The 19981-nt window shown below is 45.0% G+C and overlaps 1 protein-coding gene across 2 annotated transcripts in view; it reads right to left on the minus strand.

The window, feature by feature from the left end:
• LOC119160999 (protein zer-1 homolog) overlaps positions 1-19981 on the minus strand; it is a 214168-nt gene that overhangs the window by 185838 nt on the left and 8349 nt on the right. For both annotated transcript variants that reach the window (XM_037413298.2, XM_075880180.1), the window contains exons 2-3: positions 14061-14330; positions 10076-10349 (exon numbers count right to left, since the gene is read on the minus strand). In XM_037413298.2, coding sequence (XP_037269195.2) covers positions 10076-10349; positions 14061-14247 — 461 coding nt within the window. In that variant the 5' untranslated portion in view covers positions 14248-14330. The remainder of the gene's footprint in view (positions 1-10075; positions 10350-14060; positions 14331-19981) is intronic.

A 19981-nucleotide genomic window follows, 5' to 3' on the forward strand; every position in this document is an offset into this window, starting at 1 on the left:
TTAATTTATTTCTGTGTGTTACTTGTTGTGTTATATATTTATTTCTGAAAACAAATGTGACAGATTGAACGGCCTGCGTGCCAAACTGTATTTAGGAGCAGAGGCCCCATGTCAGGCTATATAGCCTTTAGCCTCTGCTCCCGATCCTGTAAGAATTTCGGGACGAAATAAACTTCAATTCAATTCAATTCAATTCAATAATAACAGGCATAGGTAACAACTACAGGGGCAGAGTTACAGTAAGAATCGCATCAAATGTGTAACATAGCATTATCATGGTTGTAGTAGGAATCTCATGGAACATTTAGCACTGCATAAGGGAAATGTGGGTCATAGAAAAATGTTTTTTGATTCTCGATTGATTTTGATGAAACATAGTTTTTTTTTTTTTTTCAGGTGCAGATTTCAAATATGCATTTGTTACTCGCATACCATATGTAGTTTTTTAAATATCATACAGTTTGTGCAGTTTTTGGGAGAGATATTTCGAAGGCGAATCACAATAACTAGGAATGATAAATGAGAATAGAGGTTCTAAACCCATTTAACCCTTTCAGACGCTATATGCACACACTTGTGTACACCACTCGTTTTCGTTATTTGCATGAAGTACAGTGAAACACGGATATATCGGACTCAAAGGAGATCTCGAATTAGTTCGATATATGAAAAATTTGACATAAAAAAATAGGCCCCAAGAGCTTATCTGTAGTGGATCATCCCCTACAATAGGCACATTCAAGAAAGACAATTATTTCCACACACACGCCGCATGAAAACAATCGCTTATCTTGGCCTGCTTCTTCGTTTTTGAAATAAAGGGAGCGTGCGTGTCTTTGGGACTGAAAAAACGCGAAAAAAAGGTTTTTTTTTTCAATGGCATTTTTAATTTTGCAAGCATTTTTACACCTGCCTGCCAATTTTCAGACTCCATAAAGCGATAATTTACTTGTTATATCATCACAAAGAAGACTCGCGAGCTTGATTTTCGCAGAATTTGACAAAAAAACACTTTTTTTCGTAACGCAGAGCTACCATTTGCCGAATGCCATAGCCACGATCTTGGTCTCATTTGAAAACGCGTTTCTCCATCTTCCGATTCCCGCTCAAACAACCTTTTTGCGCTCATTGGTGGCCAAAAAAAAAAAAGCAACCGAAAAAAGCAATGTACACGACGCTATTGGTTGTTGAGTGCGCGTGACCATGAGGTGGCCACTTCGTTGACTAATTGGGCTCGCATCGTCTGCACGGCGTGTCAACAACGCGCGAACAACGTGTTGTGCTGTCGTACCGCTTGTGCTTTGACTAGCGTGCTCGCGATCGAAGTTGTTGCAGTGCCTGGAGCACCGCGAAAGTTTCATACCCATTATAGGTTCGGTAAAAAAAGAAGAAAAGCTCAAGCGAACAATTTCATGGCGCATCTCTTGGCGAGTAGCGTCAACGAAGGACGGGATGGATCGCCCGCCGACGCAAGCTTGACGGCCTCACCAGCCTGCGATGTTCCCAAACCTGACGTATTGCCGGCACATCCATCATCGGAACGTGCAAATAAACATTGCGCGCATCGAGACTCTACGACCACCATCTCATCCGCCAACAGCGAAGGAATCGCCGAGGCACCCGAGACAGTCGACAGGAAGTTAGGCCTAGTGGGTCCGCCGTGACACAACCATGCTAACGGAATCGGAGCTGCAGATAAGGCGTACAAAGGCCGATTCAAGGCTGCAGGAACTGGCATCGACGGCTGATCAAAGAGAAAATTTGAGTTTTTGAGGAATGACGCATCGGCCGGCGCCGCTCCCCTGGAGCAAAGCGAAGAGGAGGCAAGTTTTTTGATCGCCAATCTTGGCTGCATCGGTCAACTGCTCGATGCCATGAAATGTAAAATTTGCCACGAAACCCTCAGTATTCACAGACAGGACAGGCAATACGGCCTTGCCATGAAAATGTGTGCGCGTTGCGTGAACTGTGGCGACATCGGGCAAGCGTGGAGCTCTCCGCGAGTGGATGGCGCACAAAAAGTGAATTCGTTCACCGTCAATATTCTTGCCGCTTAAGCCATTCAGGCTTCTGGGAACCGTCAATCAGCTCTGAATGATATATTCTCGACCATGAATATATCTCATCGCGGACTTCACAAGAAAACGTGGCAGGGATATGTGAAGCAAAAATTGACACTTGCAGCTAATCGCACGGCCGAAAAAGTGATGGGCGAGTGCGCGAGTGCAGTTCGCGAGGTGTACAAGGAGCTGTATATTGACTATGCCGACAGTATTGCAGTCTTGTACGACGGCTCGTGGATGACGCGCGGGCACTCGTCCCACACATGCGTGGCCTAGTGCTGGACTACGTGGTTTTGAGTAACTCTAGTGCCGGGTGTGAGCGTCGACCGAAGGAAGACGACCCAGCATATCAGGCTTGGCAAGACAGCCACGTGTGCAAAAAAAATAGTACAAAAAAGCTGGCAAAATTGAAGTTCAGGCAGCCGTGCCTCTCTTTGAGAGGTCCCTAAAAAAATGGCCTAAACTACACAACAATATTGTCAGATAGTGACAGCCGCACCTTTCTGGCTTTGCAAGAAGCGGATGTCTATGGCTTCATAAAAGTACAAAAGGAGGACTGTGTCAATCACGTCCAAAAGCGTATGGGCACTGCCCTACGCAATAGGTGACCAGTAAAAGAGCGATGAATTGTGGGATACGCCGTCTGCTGGCGGCTTCCGGTTCCAGAAGAGTAGACAACGGAAAACTGCTCTGTCAGAAGCCTCAGATTATTCGGGATTCGCGCACACGGTTGCCCGTTTATCTTCCTCCTGATAAACTATGTTCTGTTGTTCAGCCGTTGGCTGCTCCAACTTGTGCGTGAAAGGCAAACGCATGTTTCGATTCCCATGGAATGAAGAAAGAAACATTAGGTGGGCCGCAGCTGTGAAGAGAGCCACAGCGACAGGTAGCCTTTAGGTACGGAACATCGAAGCAAGAGTGTGCAAAGACCATTTTATCACAGGTACCTGTGTATTCCGCACTAATAAAACGCTTATGCGTGAATTTGCTGTTAATATTATATCGAAAAATAACTTGTCGCGCAGGCGCACCTAGCAAAGATATTATGGGAATGCGCGGGTGAAATCTACCTGCCATACAAGATGAGCGCAGGTCATTGCCAACCCATATGACAAAAAAAAAAATGTGAAAGCTTCACTCGAGAGTAAGTTTACACTAAGCGCTGGACGAGTTCATTTGCGTTTATCTTGGTCTTACTGTGCGCCAGGACGGCGCACAAAACAATAAGTGCGTTAAACAAGCACCACATTTCGATTGTTCAGCGCTGCCTATGTCTAACTATATTGCTTATGTGCCACCGTGCCACGCAGCTTGACCAACATCAGCGTTCAAATAAGCATTTGGCTTCGACTAAGAAATGCATATTATAGTGTGCTGAAGGCTAGAAAAAAAAGATATCTCAGCACGCTCATTAAGTGCTGCGCTTCATGCTGATCGACCGACGATGTCGGCTGAAGCAGTGATCCTGAAATTAATTTTTAGCACACTGCTACAGTTATCCCCATCCCCTGACATCTTTAAAATGGTGATTTTTTATCTGCAGTAACGTATCATAAAATTAAAACTGTCTTCTGTATCGACTGATCTGCTAGCCAGACTGGCAGTACCCCCGAGCAGCATAAAAGCATTGCCGATCAATTTGATGCGATAGAGAAGTTTTGTTACCGTTCATGGCTTTCGTAGCTTGTCATCGTAGCTTGTTAGCAAAAAAAAACCAACTTCTAAACCACTGACATTGCACGGAGAGGTGCTTTTCTTAATCGTGTGGAACAAAAATGGGCATGTGCCACTGCTAACCCGCGTGATGCGTCGAACCGGAAGCCATTGTATCCCGCAGTTCCCCCGAGATTTCCCATATTACCGGTCACCTATTTAGTAGCAAGACAAAAAGGAGGTGCCTGTGAAACCCTTGGAGGAAGGGGAAAGCTCATTGGGGACCTCATCAAAAAGTTGAGTTCTTATTACGGCTGGGCGCTTAAATCTCCCAGAGAAGATGTTGACGCCATGCACAGAGCTGTGATGGCAACTTACAATCATGTCACTTCTAATGATAGTGAGTCGAATCCCAGCCTATCACAGCCACGCACTATTACAATTTGCCTCAACATGTGTGCAAGACTCTTCTGCCAGTATATGAGCGCCTGTCTGATAAAGGGCTTCTAGAAAGGTGCCAAAGAGGTAAAACCTAGAATAGCAATGAAAGACCTTATTCTATGATCTGGCTTTTGGCACCTAAGCAGTGCCATGCTTCCCTGTCTGCGGTTGAAGCTGCAGTTGCGGAGGCAGTAATAAAATTTAATGGCGGCAACTTGAGAACGTCAACAGGCATCTTCGACGAACTCAATCTCAACCCCAGCCTTCCAAGCATCAGACGAATGACTGAGAAGGACAGGTGGCGAGTGGCTGACTCAAACTGCAAGCGTGCCTCGAGTCAAAAGTTCCAGCAAGCACTAACGAAGTGCCACCGCAGTGCTGAGCACCAGTCACACTATATTCTTGGTGGATATTAGTATCTACTATGTGAAATATCCATTTTATTATCATTGTTTCTGTATAAAGTGTGTGTTATCTGTTTTTGCCATTTCTCTCAAAATGTGAATTTATGACTCTGTTCAATTTTGAGGCCTCAATATCTCGGCAGCTAGAACAATAATTCTTTTTTGCAATAGAAACCTGTATGTGTGTAGAATGCAAGTATAGAAATTGAATTTAGAAAACAAGCCTTTTTAATTATAATTATTTAACAGGTTTGTAATAACATGCCAACTACATTTTCGGAGTGTAAAATTCAATCTGCCATAAAATAACTAAAAAAGCCAAATAAAATAAACTACTTCCATTATTTCAATCTTCAATCATTATTCTATGTTGCCATATCTTAAATATTGCTTTTAATTCGGCACTTTTTTTTCTAACGAGGCTTTAAACAATGGGGGATTGAACTTGTATTATCTTATAAATGAGATGAGTTACGGGAAAAGTAATTGCATACTTCAAATCAGCAGAAAAAGCTTCACAAGCCTGTGCAGTTTCATTAACATCACTGAAGAAATAAAGAAAAAGTGTATAAAAGGAGTCTGCCCCCTTAAGTTGAAGACTCTAGTCTCTATCCCATCAAGGCTGTCCAGGTGTGACAGTCCGGTTCCCTCCAGGTCGCCGATACAACGGCAAATGGCGCCGAACGCTGCCGCTACTTCAGCAGCGGAGCACGCGTGTGTAGCCAGTGTCTAGTCCGGACAATTCTCCTCATCACTTCTGCTGTCGGCCTGGGCATCCTGAGTCCCTGCGGCCACCGCTAATATGTCCTAGTCAGCGAGGCTCACAATGGCCTGGACATTGCAGTCCGCTTTTATGAAATCATCTGCAGACACTTCATGTGGAACTGCTGCCAGGAAGCGAGACAACAACTCCTGAAATGCGTCTTTCATGCGCTCGTCGTCTTCACCGGTTTCCGCAAGTTACGCCGTCTCGATCGAAGCCTGCCTTGCGGAAGCAGTTGGCCACTGTGTCCATTATCACGTCTCGCCAGGTATTGAAGATCTCTGCGGCAGAAAACTTCTTGCAGATTTACAGCCACTCTTGCGTCATTCACAGCTGGATGTTCTAACTGCTGACAGCTTCGCTTTCGCCAAAATCGGTTTTGCCAACGATGTAGTAGAGCTGCTTAAATCGGTGAAGCCACCCGCTGTTGTCGGCGAAGTTGTTTCACCAAGTGCAGCGGCAAACCGTTCGACCTTGGCGATCAGCATCGGGCCATCCACATGTTCTCTTCGCGCGCACTTCTAAAAACCAGGCAGCGAGTGTCTTTTCAACATTTCTATGGGCATAAGCGCACACATCACAGGTTCCCAACACTCGCTGTTCGACCGCCTTTGCCTTGATATTTGCTTTGTTTTTACAAGGTACTCAGAGTGCTCTGTGGTACCCCGAAGTCGTCTGCGACGATCGAACATTACTCGCCCGCCTCAACACGCTGAATAGCCTTCAACTTCGTTCAAAAGTCAACAGTCTTGCGCTTCTTGACGCTGGCCATAACTTCATGAGAATTCGACAATTCAAGGAGTCCGCTGCAGCTTTGCATACCATGCATGCAAAATATTGATTGATATGTGGGGTTTAACGTCCCAAAACCACCATATGATTATGAGAGACGCCGTAGTAGAGGGCTCGGGAAATTTCGACCACCTGGGGTTCTTTAATGTGCGCCCAAATCTGAGCACACGGGCCTACACCATTTCCGCCTCCATCGGAAATGCAGCCGCCGCAGCCGGGATCCGAACCCGCGACCTGCGGGTCAGCAGCTGAGTACCTTAGCCACTAGACCACCGCGGCGGTGCGCATGCAAAATATAAATGCTGCACTTGCGATGGTATGTAGGCGGCGTGAGGACAGAAGCAAAATGCTCACGAGGCGATGGCCACCAGCGAGAGCAACAGCAAACGGCACGAGCTGTGGTTGGCTGATCAAATTTCGCAAAACAGCAAAAAAAAATAAAAAAGGCGAAAGGAGGAGGACATCGGCTTTTTGGTTCCTGCAGAGAAAGCATGAGAGAGAGAAAATGAAAAAAAAAAGCCATTTCGCAAGTTAGAGATTGTGCAGTTCGAGCCCTCTCGCCCTTACCTTTTTGCGAGCGTTTCGGGTTTTAAAGAAGGCGTGGCACCGCGTGGAGCGTGCGAGTGCGAAAACACGCCTTCCAACTCGCGCGCGGAGCCACGCTGCCGCCGAGATTGCAGTACACAGCGCATGCGGAAGTGCATCTTCGAGCTCATGCAGCACTCGATATATTCGAAGGCGTGTAAAAATAGTGTTCGATATAAACATGCGAATTTCTATACTTTTACAAAGGAATTTCAAGGGGATAACTTACGAGTTCGATATACCCGAAAATTCTATATACAGTTAAACCTCGTTATAACGAAATTGGAGGGCCGCCACTATTTGCTCGTTATAACCAATATTTCGTTATAGCCGTAGTGGGCATTTATCGCAAATATTATGCACTGTACTTACCCCAAAAAAATAGCAGACGAAGTAGCATTCCGCCGCACGGTGGTATGCAACAAAATAACCGCATTCCCAAATAAAAGGAAAAAGTCATGCACCTGTTTTAATGCACTTCAAAATACACAGCTTGCATTTCAGGCAGACTTAGCAGCAAAGAAGTCCGTAATTGGACGTTGATGCATCTTCCTGATGCGAACGATGGCTCGCTCAGCTGCGGCCGCAATGTTCAAGCCATCTTCGCCGCCCTCATGAGCGCCGAAGTAGCGGCGCAGTACGTCCACCGCGTCTAATGCCTCCGACGCCGTCGGCACGTTTGTCTCCTGTTCGTCGACAGAGTCATCACTGGTTTCGTTACGATCACTGACAGCGCGCACAATATCGTCATCCAGGAGCTGCTCCGTTGCCACCACTTTCGAGTCCGCACTCACAGGTCGCAAAACGACTTGCTGTCAGGCACGACACCGGCGTCACGAAGTGCCGTCCATGATGCAGCTACTTCGTCTGATGTGGCAAAACCGTCCGGCACAGTGGGCTTGTCTGATGGCTCATCGCTGACGTCTGGTGCGGCGGCAAATGAGGCGTGTCGAAAGCAGTTTGCGATCGTGGTCGCCGTCACACTCATCCACGCCGCCTGAAGCATTTCGAGCGCAGCGTACAAGTCAACATCGGTGTCTCGCTTCATCCTCATGTTGAGCAGGAGCTTGTCTATCACACGCTTGCGGTAACCTGCCTTCAGCGACATAATCACGCCTTGGTCAAGCAGCTGTATTTTTGCTGTGCAGTTGGCAGGAAAGAACAGCAGCTCGATGTTTTGAAGCACGGCAGCGGTATGGTGGGCGGCGCAGTTATCTAAAATAAGGCACACCTTGCGGTTCGCCTTTGCCAGCTTCTCGTCCCATTCGCAAAGCCATTTTGAAAAAATCTCCCTGGTCATCCAGGTTTTGCGATTGACTACGTACTTGACTGGGAGCTGCCTCTTCCTCTTAAAGCAGCGAGGGGATGCACTTTTGCCAATTACGAAAATTGACAGCTTCTCAGAGCCGGTCATGTTTGCACAAAGTAGCGCAGTGATCCGCAGCTTACTTTGTTTGCCGCCATGGCACGGCTCGCCTTTGAGGGCTAACGTCTTGTGTGGCAACAAAAAGAAAGCGGTTTCGTCCACGTTAAAAATATCCTCCGCGCTGTATTTTTCTAGCAGCCGCACGATGTTTTCTTTCGCCCACTTGGTAGCCTCTGCTTCGTCGACAGATTGCGATTCGCCGTAGACCGCTCTCCCGACAATGTTGTGGTGCTCCTTGAAGCGTTGGAGCCAACCCGAACTTGCTACGAAGTTGTCATAGCCCATGATGCAGGCAAAGTCTCTCGCTTTTCTTTGCAGCAAGGCGTCGCTCACCGGCAGATTCACGACCCGCGTGTCCAAGAACCATTTGAAAACAGCCCTTTCGACCGCTTCAAAGGCAGGTGCCCTCATCCTCTTAGCACTTCCTTTCACACCAGGTGCAACAGCGTCGATGATAGACTCCTGCTTGCTCAAGATGGTTGACAGTGTGCTCGTTGATACGCCAAAGTCTCTTGCCACGTTGCCTTTCTTGGTCCCCGATTTGACGGCTCTTATCATAGCCGCCTTCTGATTTACCGTTATGCGCTTTCGCTTCCCGCCTGGCGCATTCATGTTGCTGGAATCATGAGCGTAGCACGATAAAAGATAAGGCGGAAGCGGTCAAAAAAGAGAAGAAACATGCACGCAAAAGCAACGCGGCTCACTTCGGCGAGCGAAAACACTTGCAGAGAAAGTGACTGTGAAGAGGAAGGGGCAGAAGGGGCGCTCTTTTGCGCTGCCCTCTAGGAACCGGTTACTCAAGGGGAAGGGGGTATGTAAGATTAGGAAGCGCGCCTCAGCGCCATGAGAAAGGGGAGAGGGAGAATATAAAGAAGATAGAAAAGAAAAGAAAAGAGCGAGACGTTCGCAGAGCTGCGGAGCGCTCTGCTGTCGGTGGTAGCCAAGCGGCGCATGTGCAGCGACCTCTCCTTCGGAAACAGCGCGTGCTATCTGCTTTGCGCGCGTTGCTGGAGTGCGCGTGGCGGGAGTTTTGAACTGCTAAATACAGTTCTCGCGTTGCACGCCGTCTCAAATTCGCGTTGTGCACTGTCGTGACATCGGCTCAAAATTTTACTTCCTAACAAAATTTGTTCGTTATATCCCATAACAGGCTAATTTTGTCTCGTTAAAACAAGGTTATGAATACATTGGTTTGTATGGGGACTTTCAAGGGGAATTAGGATTTGCTCGTTATATCCATTATTTTGTTATAGCCCGTCTCGTTATAACAAGGTTTAACTGTATGTGGGTTCAATATAACAATGTTTGACTGTAGAGGTTAAGAAAGAGCAAGATATATTGTACATTAGATGAAATGAACCTTTTGCAAGAATAATTTGTCTTCATTTAGCTTCATATTGCAGTGTACTGATACATATGATTACATTTCTGAAGGCACTACCACGTTTGACAAGTTGTGCGATGTGCCCCTTTCTGCAAGCAAGCTGAAAAACAAAAAATTTCCTTGCTCACAATATACATAACTGAAAATAAATTCAGACTATATTTTTAGCCTGAGATTAGATTCTATTCATGCCAAAAGTAAGCATCAATTACTTCAAGATAAAGAAATATTTATTGGCAACTTAATTATAACGAGTTACTATGACATAGATATATTCAACAATTATCTCATTATTTTTATTGAAATAGAATATTGAGTACCTTGAAGTAACATTGTAGTGATTTGACACATTTACAGACATTCCTTCATAGTTGGCATCTGAAAGGGTTAAGCATATGTTATAACATGCTGTACATTCCCAAGTGAGTCCATGTCAAGCTGATAAATCTCCGTCACAAATGTTGCTGTGCACCATTAATTTTGTTTGAATGGGCTTTGAACATCCATTCCTGTCCTGTTTTCAAGCACGACTTAAAGCACAGCTGCATTTAGCCAAACACCCACCTATAATCCAGCTGCAGGAGATTAGGAGGCAAAATCAACGACCGCAGAGTCTTGTTCTTAATTGCTAGGTTGTAACGCAGCAGTGGAACCACCCGTGGTGTCAGGCTCGCACACATTCCAATATCCAAGTCCCGCACCGGGTGTACTGACACGAGGGACCAGAGCTCCTGGTCTTTCAGCGGCCGGTTTGGTGGCACCCGCAGCCTGTCCAGGCGAGTCCACTCATATGCATACACCAGCAAATCAAGAATCGCACGCCAGGCTGAGGCACCCCCTGCAATTAGTTTGTTTTTCCTTTTGACAAACTATAAAGGGAATGTGATAAAAATGCGGCAGAAAAACAACATCGGACGTGAGAAAATGTCTCCCTACTGTTCATCCTCTTTTTTTTTTACTTCTCTTTAGTTTCAACGAAGAAAATTACAGCACAGAAATAATACTAATATTATTAATAATACTACCTTTATTATGTACAATATTTATTAAGGCATACATTCCTAGCTTGAGCAAAAAGAATTTCACATTTCTTTCATTGTATTCGATAATTCGTTTTACCTATGTCCATTATACCAAGACTCAACTGTAGGTTGAAATACCCAGCCATTTCCCTCTCGCTCTTCTCAAACAGAGTCTCACAGGGCATATTGTGCCACAAATACCTGCAGCTGTCATGATTAAAAATACCCATGCAAGCTACCACACTGCATATTATCCTGCTTTGCATTTGGGCCAAATAGGCTATCAGTATCCCTGAAAATGCAAGTAGAAATATGTAAGCCCAAGAGAGTTCCTTCTCGACACTAAGCACTGAACTGCCAGGCCACATCAGGGCTACACATTGAGCGGCAGTTGGAACCCAAACATTTGCAAGCTTTAGCGCATGTTACAAACAATTTTAAGGTAAAAGGTTCAAATTTAGTGCATGCCAAGCAGTCAAGCCAGCGAGAATGCATTGCACCAGGCATCAGGTTGCACAAAAATGAAAAAGTGTTAAAGTGTTACTGACAGCACTAACCAATCCAAAATACCACCAACTCCTTATCTTTTGTGCACTTTCAATCACCCACCACCTGACATCCATCTATACTATCTCCCAGCATACTGACCAAAGCCACTTATTTTCAGCTGCAAGACATTCAAAAGACACTTTAATTTGCTCACACATAGTATTTCTTCAGATATACTGTCATTCAAGATGTTTCCTTCTTTTTTAACCCTTAGTGCCCTTTGAAGAACATGAAGTCCATAAAAAGTTCGAGAAACTTATTCAGATTCACTCAGTGACAAGATGCATTTCCTTTAATTCCTTTATATCATCAAGAAAATAATAGAAAAAAACATAACATCTATGGCAAAAAAATCTTTGCAGAAATTTTCAAGGAGCAAACATGTTACAACCAAATAATGAGTTCTTTATTATTGAAGCTACTTCGATAAAGATGATCGGCATACAACAACCCGATTTCATTGTGCAGAAAAACCTCCAAGCTCCCACTTTCAGCTTATTTTATGTAAGCACACTAAAAAAAGTGCATTTCATTTTTAAATTCTACTTCCCTTTCTTTCCAAGATTTTGAGCAACCAATAATATAGCGCCTAGGAATAAAATTAAGCCTATTGCACTAGCGGTGCCAAGCCTGCAGCAAAGATAGCTTAAGCAGCATTCTGCACGGGTTAGAGCAGGACCAAAAAATCTCAACACGACAGTGTTAGAGAGCTCGTGTCGCAGAAATTTTGCCACCAGAGTCTGCACCATTGGCGAGTGAAAAATCAAGAAAGAAGCAAATAAAATAAAGAATAAAATTCTCAGTCCCATTGAGGATCGAACTCTGGTCCTTCGCGTGGCAAGCAGGTGTCCTACCACAAAGACACAATGTTACTTGCAGCTGCTTCGGGGAAAAAAAACTACATAAATGCCATATAGTCGAACACCGCTATGCCCCCTCCCCCCCTCTGTTTTTTTTTTTTTTTTTTTTTTCTCACGATGGGATTAGCTTTAGGCTACAACTTCTCAGATCACTTGCAAGATGTGTTATACCAGATAAAGTAACAAAGGAAAGCGCCCGTTGATCCGGGGTGCTTGATATTTATCGCCAGAACAATACAACTAAAGCAACTTATAGACAGAAAAATGTTTTATTTATCTTTGCTATGGCGATCACTTTGGTTTTGGTTGCAATGGCAGCGTTCGCAGCACGTCAACTCTGCTCACGCGCGAAAAACGCAGTATGCACTTCCCGCTCTAGCTGCTAACATGTCATACCATATTTACTCGCGTAATCCTCGCACTCACATATTTCTCGCACCCCCGACATCGCCCAACAAAAATACGATTTCTCGCTTTTTTCTAGTAATTATCGCACCGCCGAAAATTGTCACAATAATGTCGTCTGCTCGTTCCAGCCACTGATGATAACAGCGTGCGTCGTCTGGCACCATCTTCTAAGCATAGAGCGTACTATTATTGCACCGAAATTTAATCCAATCCAATCCAAGCCAAAGTGGCAAGTGCCCGTTAGGGCGGGATTTGTATGTTGTGTCTGTAATCTTGTTACGCTATGGGGCAATACGAAAGCTACACAGATGCATTAAAGTTGATTGATCATGCACTAAGCAACGGCAACAGGGCTGCCGGTAGGCCTTCGGAGTAGATGAGTTCTGTATTCGCTACTGGTGACGGCAGCTGAAAGCCACCAAGACGTGTTGGGCATTCCGTGTGCCTAAGACTAGGATTCATGGTTAACTATTTCTTCAGAAGACGACTGCGGACGATTCTGTTAAATAGCTATCAGCCCAATACTGACGTCCTTCGCTTACCTTTTGTGAACTCCTGTTCGCACGAACGCTACCGCTACGCCCGCAATACACACAAGCTTTGTGTACGGTATTCTAATTCTCGACTATTTGATTGCGCCTTTTGTGTCTCAAATAAATCTTGCCTTGTGTTGAACCTGTGCTTTTATTGTTCTGGCGTGAGAATCCCGACCTGCGACCACTTCCTTTTCTTTTTCCCTTTGTACGTTTTCGTGGAAAGTTTTCCCCACGTAATTCTCGCACCCCCAAACTTTGCATTGGTTTTTCACGAAAAAAAGTGCGAAGATTATGCGAGTAAATATGGTAGCTACGTTTACTGACAAGGAAACTCATACTTCCTTTGAAGCATTGTTGGCTACAGTAATGCATTTTTGTCTAGAAGTTGTGCCGTCCCGCCGATAGGCATACGCTGCAGTCAGCAGACAGATGGGAGCGTGGCTTCTTTACTTTAGCACGTCGATTGCGTCTTGGGAGTTCTCTGACCTAATGAGAATGTATCTGACACTGCGGTTTAGGTTATAGTCTGGGCGCTTGGATTGATTGATGACGCAAAAGTGCCAATGACCAACATGGTCTATTTCTCGCTGACGTTCGCGCAACTGAGAAAATTTGGGGGCTAGTCAGGTATTTTGGCACAGCATGGTGCAATTTCAGCAAATTTCATGGTTTTGGCGCAGTGCTGCGCAAAAATGGGAATTTGTATCAAATCGGCGCAGCTATTGCACCCCTGCGTCACACGCTGGACGAATCAGCACATGCATGCTGGCAGGGCGTAGACTGGCACACCGAGCACGTGCCCCCCTCGCCCTCCTAGTTTTTTTTTTTTCGCCATGGCATGAAGCGCGAAAGATGGCCATTTTAAGAGGGTGCCCCTCCTAAAATCAAGGTGGTACACCCTCCCCAAAAAAATATCTGGCTACGTGCCTGCATGCTGAGAGCGAAGCAAACAAAGAAGAGGACGAAGAGAGTGTGTGCCAGTTTGTGATGATGATACTTTTCTATTCCCTTTGCATGGACTAACGGTTGGCCTAAACAGTCCCGCTGTTAAGAAGGAACTAGAAACTGTTTCTTCAGATTTGCCGAGAGTTGGGTGAATATGCAGCACAGAGAAAAGCACCTTCACATTAGCGAGGTACCCACTGTCGTGAGCACCAAGGAACTGACCACACACCTGGATAATTGTCATCTGCGGCCAGCTTCAGGAGGCGTTCGCACAATGGAGCCGGAAGCCTGAGCTCTGACTCGTCTGTAATATACAGGTACAACTGCTGCAGGCACTGCAGACCAGCCAAGTCAACTAGTCGGTCGGGCGTGTACGGCTCCCAAACCGTAGGGAAGCCTGGGAACCGAGGCTCCATGCTTGCACTAAGCAAACGTTGCCCAACAAAGCACTTCGGCCTCAGCGGCACAGGGCTTCTTGTGTGAACACCATGCGGACGACCTGCGAAATTAAGCTTCACTTGCTTAAGCATTCATAGGTACTCTTTCTCCATAAATAGAAACTAAGCTCGCTGCAAATGGCCAGTTTTATTGATTAGTGAAGGTGCATCCTTATCAGTAGACAACATTACTGCAATATCCATGCATAAAATTCTTTCATTCTAAGACATCTTCCCCCATTTTAGGCTCTACCAATGCTTTTACCTCTGTCTCTTTGCCTTCATTGCACTCCCATCTATTGCATGTTTGCTTATAGTTTATCTTGCATTGATCTGCTACATTTTTGTATTTGTTTGTATGATGCCAAGTCCGCATTATCAGTAACAGAACAACATGACTAAAGTCAGCATTTGATCCAACAGACAGGATGGAATGCTCCTAATTGAGCAACGCTACTCAGGACAAACACGAAGACACACAGTATTGCCAAAATGAACAGACTGCTTTGATTTCAAAAAGTCTTCCAGTGACCAGTACAAGGTAAACGCGGCATTTTGTGTTGTTTTGAACATTTTCTGGTTTAAACACGTAGGCTTAACTCTTTCACTGCTGTACCTTTTTTTTTTTGTTGTTGTGTGTATGTTTTTTTGCACTGATTCACACTGCATGCAGAGGTTTTTTTTTTTTTTTCTGCCCGTAATGTGTAAATTTTTTGCAAGCAATAGAGCACAATGCTGTTAAGGAATGGAATAAATAAACCTTATTTTTGTCCCGCAGGGTGCGCTTAGCACGTAACGGGCTTTTCTCACGCAGGGGCCGACAGGAAATACCTGGCAGCCGCTTAAGGGCATGTAAACATTTTTATAGGAAATTATCTTGTCAAAATAACAGTAGCACTCATTATAAGCAATAACATCATTAATGAAATTGTTATTTTTTAAAATAAATAAATACCCACTGCTTCAGAATCACTGAGAGACTAATTATTCACTTTATTCAAGTTCGAAGGAGTCAAGAACTCCAACTCTGTTTTTCTTTTTGCATATACTATGCGCAAGTGGCATGCCGACTCGCTATAGCTGTGCGGCTGAGATGCTGGCAAAGAGACATTAGTCAACACTGATGTACAAGCATGTCCTTCCTCAGTTGTCAAAAATTCCTCCGAGTTATCTTTGCATTTACTTGTAGTCACAACAGACAGTGTAACACAAATGCATTTTTTTTACGAGTGTTCTCTCGCTAGTGACAGGAAGTGATTCAAAGAGGCAAAACAAGTGTACTCAGGATTGGCAGGGCCTGTGTGAGTATAATCACCTGAGCTCTTTCATAATTGGCTGGAAAGAGTTAACAAGTGACAAACGTGCTTTGGTGCATCTACCACACTATAAACTACTAAGTCGGCTGGCTATCCCGTCATACTGTCAGGGAAATTACACTAAAGTGGTTCTGCAGTTTCGCCACGCTTAAATCAGTAAATTAAACTATGTAACATGGCCACAAGGGCTAAAGCAATACATGGCAGTTCAGTTTATGCACCACTGTTCAAACAATTTTAGAAGAAAAAAATGCCGCCCTTCACATGCACACAGTGCCCGGTCAGGTCATCAGTTCCCCTCAAGTAGAGCAGCCCAAATAACAACACCATTGCCTTTTGTTATAGGACAGGTGGTAACAATACTGATCTCTGTGAATGACACCCCAGAGTAACAAAGAAACAGCAGCAGAAGAATGGATGCGACCTGTTAACCCCAACACCATTCCCCAGTTCCTAGAAAATCTAGAAGAGTTTATATGTATATTTCTAATGGCTGGTGCCTACGAATCACTGGGCTTGATGGAACATCATCACCATGTTACTTTGGATGAAAATTTGCTGGGAATTCAAACCATGCTGGAAATGGCAAGGCATTTATTTTCAGAGACTGCATAAGTTCCCTGTTGCATACAGTGGTATGTTCACTGTCCATAGACTGTAAACACTTTCTCAGAATGTACCAAAAGTGTTTTGGGGCCTCTTTGAATTCAAGTACTATAAATTTTCAAATTTTCCTTGGCTAAAGAACCCTATGCAAGACTTGACAAAACTCCAAGAGACTGAGAGTTGGGCTAGTTCATTTTGCCTAGGTGCTGGTGTGCCTCAAGATACGTTCATACATGAACCACTCTATGAGCAGACAGTGATCAAGATGTTGAATGTAGAGCACTATAGAACACTAGAGCACTATAGTCTATCTGCCTACTGCTGCAAAATCAGTCCAGTGCCCATCACTGTAGTGCTACCACAAAATATGTCTGATATAGCAACACGCACTTTAGCTTTGTAATTTTTTTAATGCACTTCTTCAACTAAAGGTAGTAGATTTATTAGGAGGTGGCCTTTTTACATTCTTCGGGTTTCTTGCCTCACGTGTGTAGACCACACTGCCAGGTAGTCCCATTCTGATTCTCACAAAACGCTCTAGGCTTTCAGCCTAATCAGTCCTCTCTATACCCTTCAGTATTAACCGAATAGCAAGCATTGTGACGTTAATAAATCTAACGCCCTGAGATGGCGTACAAGGATTTCTTAGGAAGCTGCCTGTTTAAGTTCTTTTAATAGTAACTCGATGCCATTAGGCACAAGATTCTTTTACATATGCCACCACGGTGACAAGCGGTACTCGATGACACTCCAATGTTTAACCATCCTCAACATACAAAACTCACGGATTGAAATAGAACAATTTTGGGATAAGTAACCCACATGCTTTCACTTCCATAGTCTTGATCACGGGTCACAATATGGATCACATCCGAGTGATTTCGACTTGAGCACGAAGATCCAAGGCAACATATTTGAAGAACAGATTCATCGCGACATGATGTAGTTATCTCCAGCAATCGTGCATATCAGTTTAATATTTGATGTCTTGTTAGAATCCGTGAGTACTATACATACATAAATACCCAAGAATGTGCATGTGAAAACAGCTCTTGTCGCAGCACGATTGGTAGTGCCTCCCAGCCCTTGGCATCCTGTTATGCGTATGAAACTGTTGCCATGACTAGCAGAAGGTTTCTAAATCTACACCTGGGATTTGAGGGCTGCCACTGCAGAGCACTTTAGACCAATTCTGACAGCTGGAAGGTTCTTTAAAAGTACAGGGAGCGAGACCTCGTTATGCGGGCATTTTCACTTTCCTCCCCCCTCCCCCCACTATAATGCCCACTTTAATTTAATGCTGGTGTCACAGTCAAGCTCAAGTACTGCAACTTATGCAATATCAAATAACACAAAATATTTCTATAACCACACTGTAAGTCAGCAGAGCATAAGGTTTGCAGGTGAGCTGTAAAATTAAGCCAACAATGTATGTATACACGTATGCACAAAAGCAAGTTTGGGGGATCAGCATCACCGATTCGCTGTTTTGCTACTTGAGCAATAGAGCCAACTGACAATGGCCATGCTGTACGAAACAAAGGTTGGTTCTTTTCGATTCAGGAGACACGCGCTGGAAGAGAGAAGAAACTGTTCAATCAGTCACCCTCGGGTGTCACAACGAGAGTCGCCCATAGCATGCTATGTGCATTCAAGTCTCCCAGGAGAACAAAAGGTTCTGGAAGTTCATACATTAAGGACTGGAAGTCCTGTTTTTGTAGGTGATAGCTTGGAGGTACGTAAAGAGTGCAAGTCGGGATCAGTTTGTCGAAAAGCACAGCTTGAACAGCCACTGCCTCAAGGGATGTTTGGAGTTGAAAGTGTGTGCATACGATCCCTTCATTCACTATGATAACAACACCTCCGGATGATGACACGGCATCATCACAGTCCTTTTGGAAAACAGCGTATTTACGTAGAAAGCTAGTGTGTTTTGGATTTAAGTGTGTTTCTTGTACACACAGCACTTTTGGTGAGTGTTCGTGCAAAAGTTCTCGAACATTGTCAAGATTCCTGAGAAGGCCCCTGACATTACATTGTATAATTTGAGTGTTCATGATGAAAGTAATGTAGTGCTGTGTGTACTAAGAGTAAGTGGCTGTTTAGGTGGAAAGTATGATTTTAAGTAACAGGGCTGTCACCAGGCCCCGTTATCTGCTTTGTTTCCTTGACGCGCTCCACAGAGCCATGCTGCTCTTTTGGCCCTAAGGGTAACGACATATCCATTGCCTCCTCGGAGGCACTGGATGCCCGCATGTGCGAGCTGGTTGTTCGAATTCTGGGCCTCGCCTGGTGAGGCGAGGCCTTGAGACCCGAGGACCGTGGAGTCTCTGGTCTCTGTTCGGGAGTAGGCGGAGTAGTCTGGACTACAGCCGCCTTGGGGGCAGGTGCCACAACCGCCGGCTCGGTATGTGTGGGCCGAGGGAGTGGCGAGGGCTTATGCGGCAGTGCCTCCTCGACGCGCTGCATCAGCATACATTGGGCCATAGAATGGTGAGACCCTTTTCTTTGCTTCCTTAAAATAAATGTCTTCTTTCACCTTCAGCGTTATTATCTTTTCTTCCTTCCAGTATGGACAAGAACGTGAATATGCAGCACGGTTTTCATCACAGTTTACACAATGCGGCTGCTTTTTACAGTTCTCAGACACGTAGCCCAGGACTCCAGATTGTGTACAGGTCTGGCAACCACGACAGCTTTTAGAGCCATGGCCATACCTCTGACATTGGAAGCAACGACGGGGGTTTGGTATGTATGGCATGAGAGAGGTCTTCGTGTACCCTATTTGAATAGTTTTTGGCAATTTACTAGAATCAAACGTGAGTATTAGGTGTTTCATTGTTATTTACTTGTTGTTTCTTCTGATAATAATTCTCTGTATATTGGTCACATTTTGGCTCTTCCACCCCTTCAAAAGTTCAGTCACGGTCAGGTCATGTAAGTCAGTGTCAGATACCACTCCGCGAGTTGTGTTCATTGATCTGTGCGGTGTTACGGTTATCGGTATGTCACCAAAAGCTGAGAGAAGTCTAGCTTTTCAAATTGTTCTTTGTTCCGAATTTCGAGGAGGAAGTCTCCGCTAGCCATTTTGGTTACCTTGTATCCAGCGCCAAGAGTTTCCGTACGACATCTAGCAACTACGAAGGGAGAGACGGCCCTGGCTTGCTTTTCAGTTTTCTCACAGTAGATATAATGAAAGTGAGAAAATGTTTCGATTGGCCTGTTCAAAAAGATCATGTCTTCAGTGCGTACCCACTTCAAGCCGGTACGATTAGTAAGTAAGGGGAATGCTTTATGCATGCCGGTTTTATTTTTATTCTACAGCGTTGGTAACCACCCACCATGGAGCCCAACGAGAGGACGCTACAAGTTGCAAATACTAAAAACTTGTCAACGCCAGTTGTACAACGCCACTATAACCCAATACACCTAGACTAAGGTAGGCTATTTGCACAGGGTTAAGCCTCGCTGCCAGAAAAATTGGAAGTACAAGAAGAAACAAGAAGACAGGAAAGATAAAAAGTAATGACAAAGACAAAGATGTAGAGAGAGAGAGAGAAATAGGAAAAGGCGACTGCCGATTTACCCTGGGTGGGTCAGTCCAGGGGCGCCGTCTACGTGAAGCCAGGGCCAAAGAGGTGTGTTGCCTCTGCCGGGGGGCCTTACAGCTACAATCACCAGGCATCGGCTCAACCCCAGGGATTCCCTTTTCCCCGTACACGGCTCAGCCACGCACGGCTAGGCGTGGCAGGGAGTCCGAACCCCCCCCCCCCCGTTAGCTCGGGTCCGTG

Source organism: Rhipicephalus microplus, chromosome X (assembly GCF_043290135.1).
Source record: "Rhipicephalus microplus isolate Deutch F79 chromosome X, USDA_Rmic, whole genome shotgun sequence".
NCBI lineage: Eukaryota > Metazoa > Arthropoda > Arachnida > Ixodida > Ixodidae > Rhipicephalus > Rhipicephalus microplus.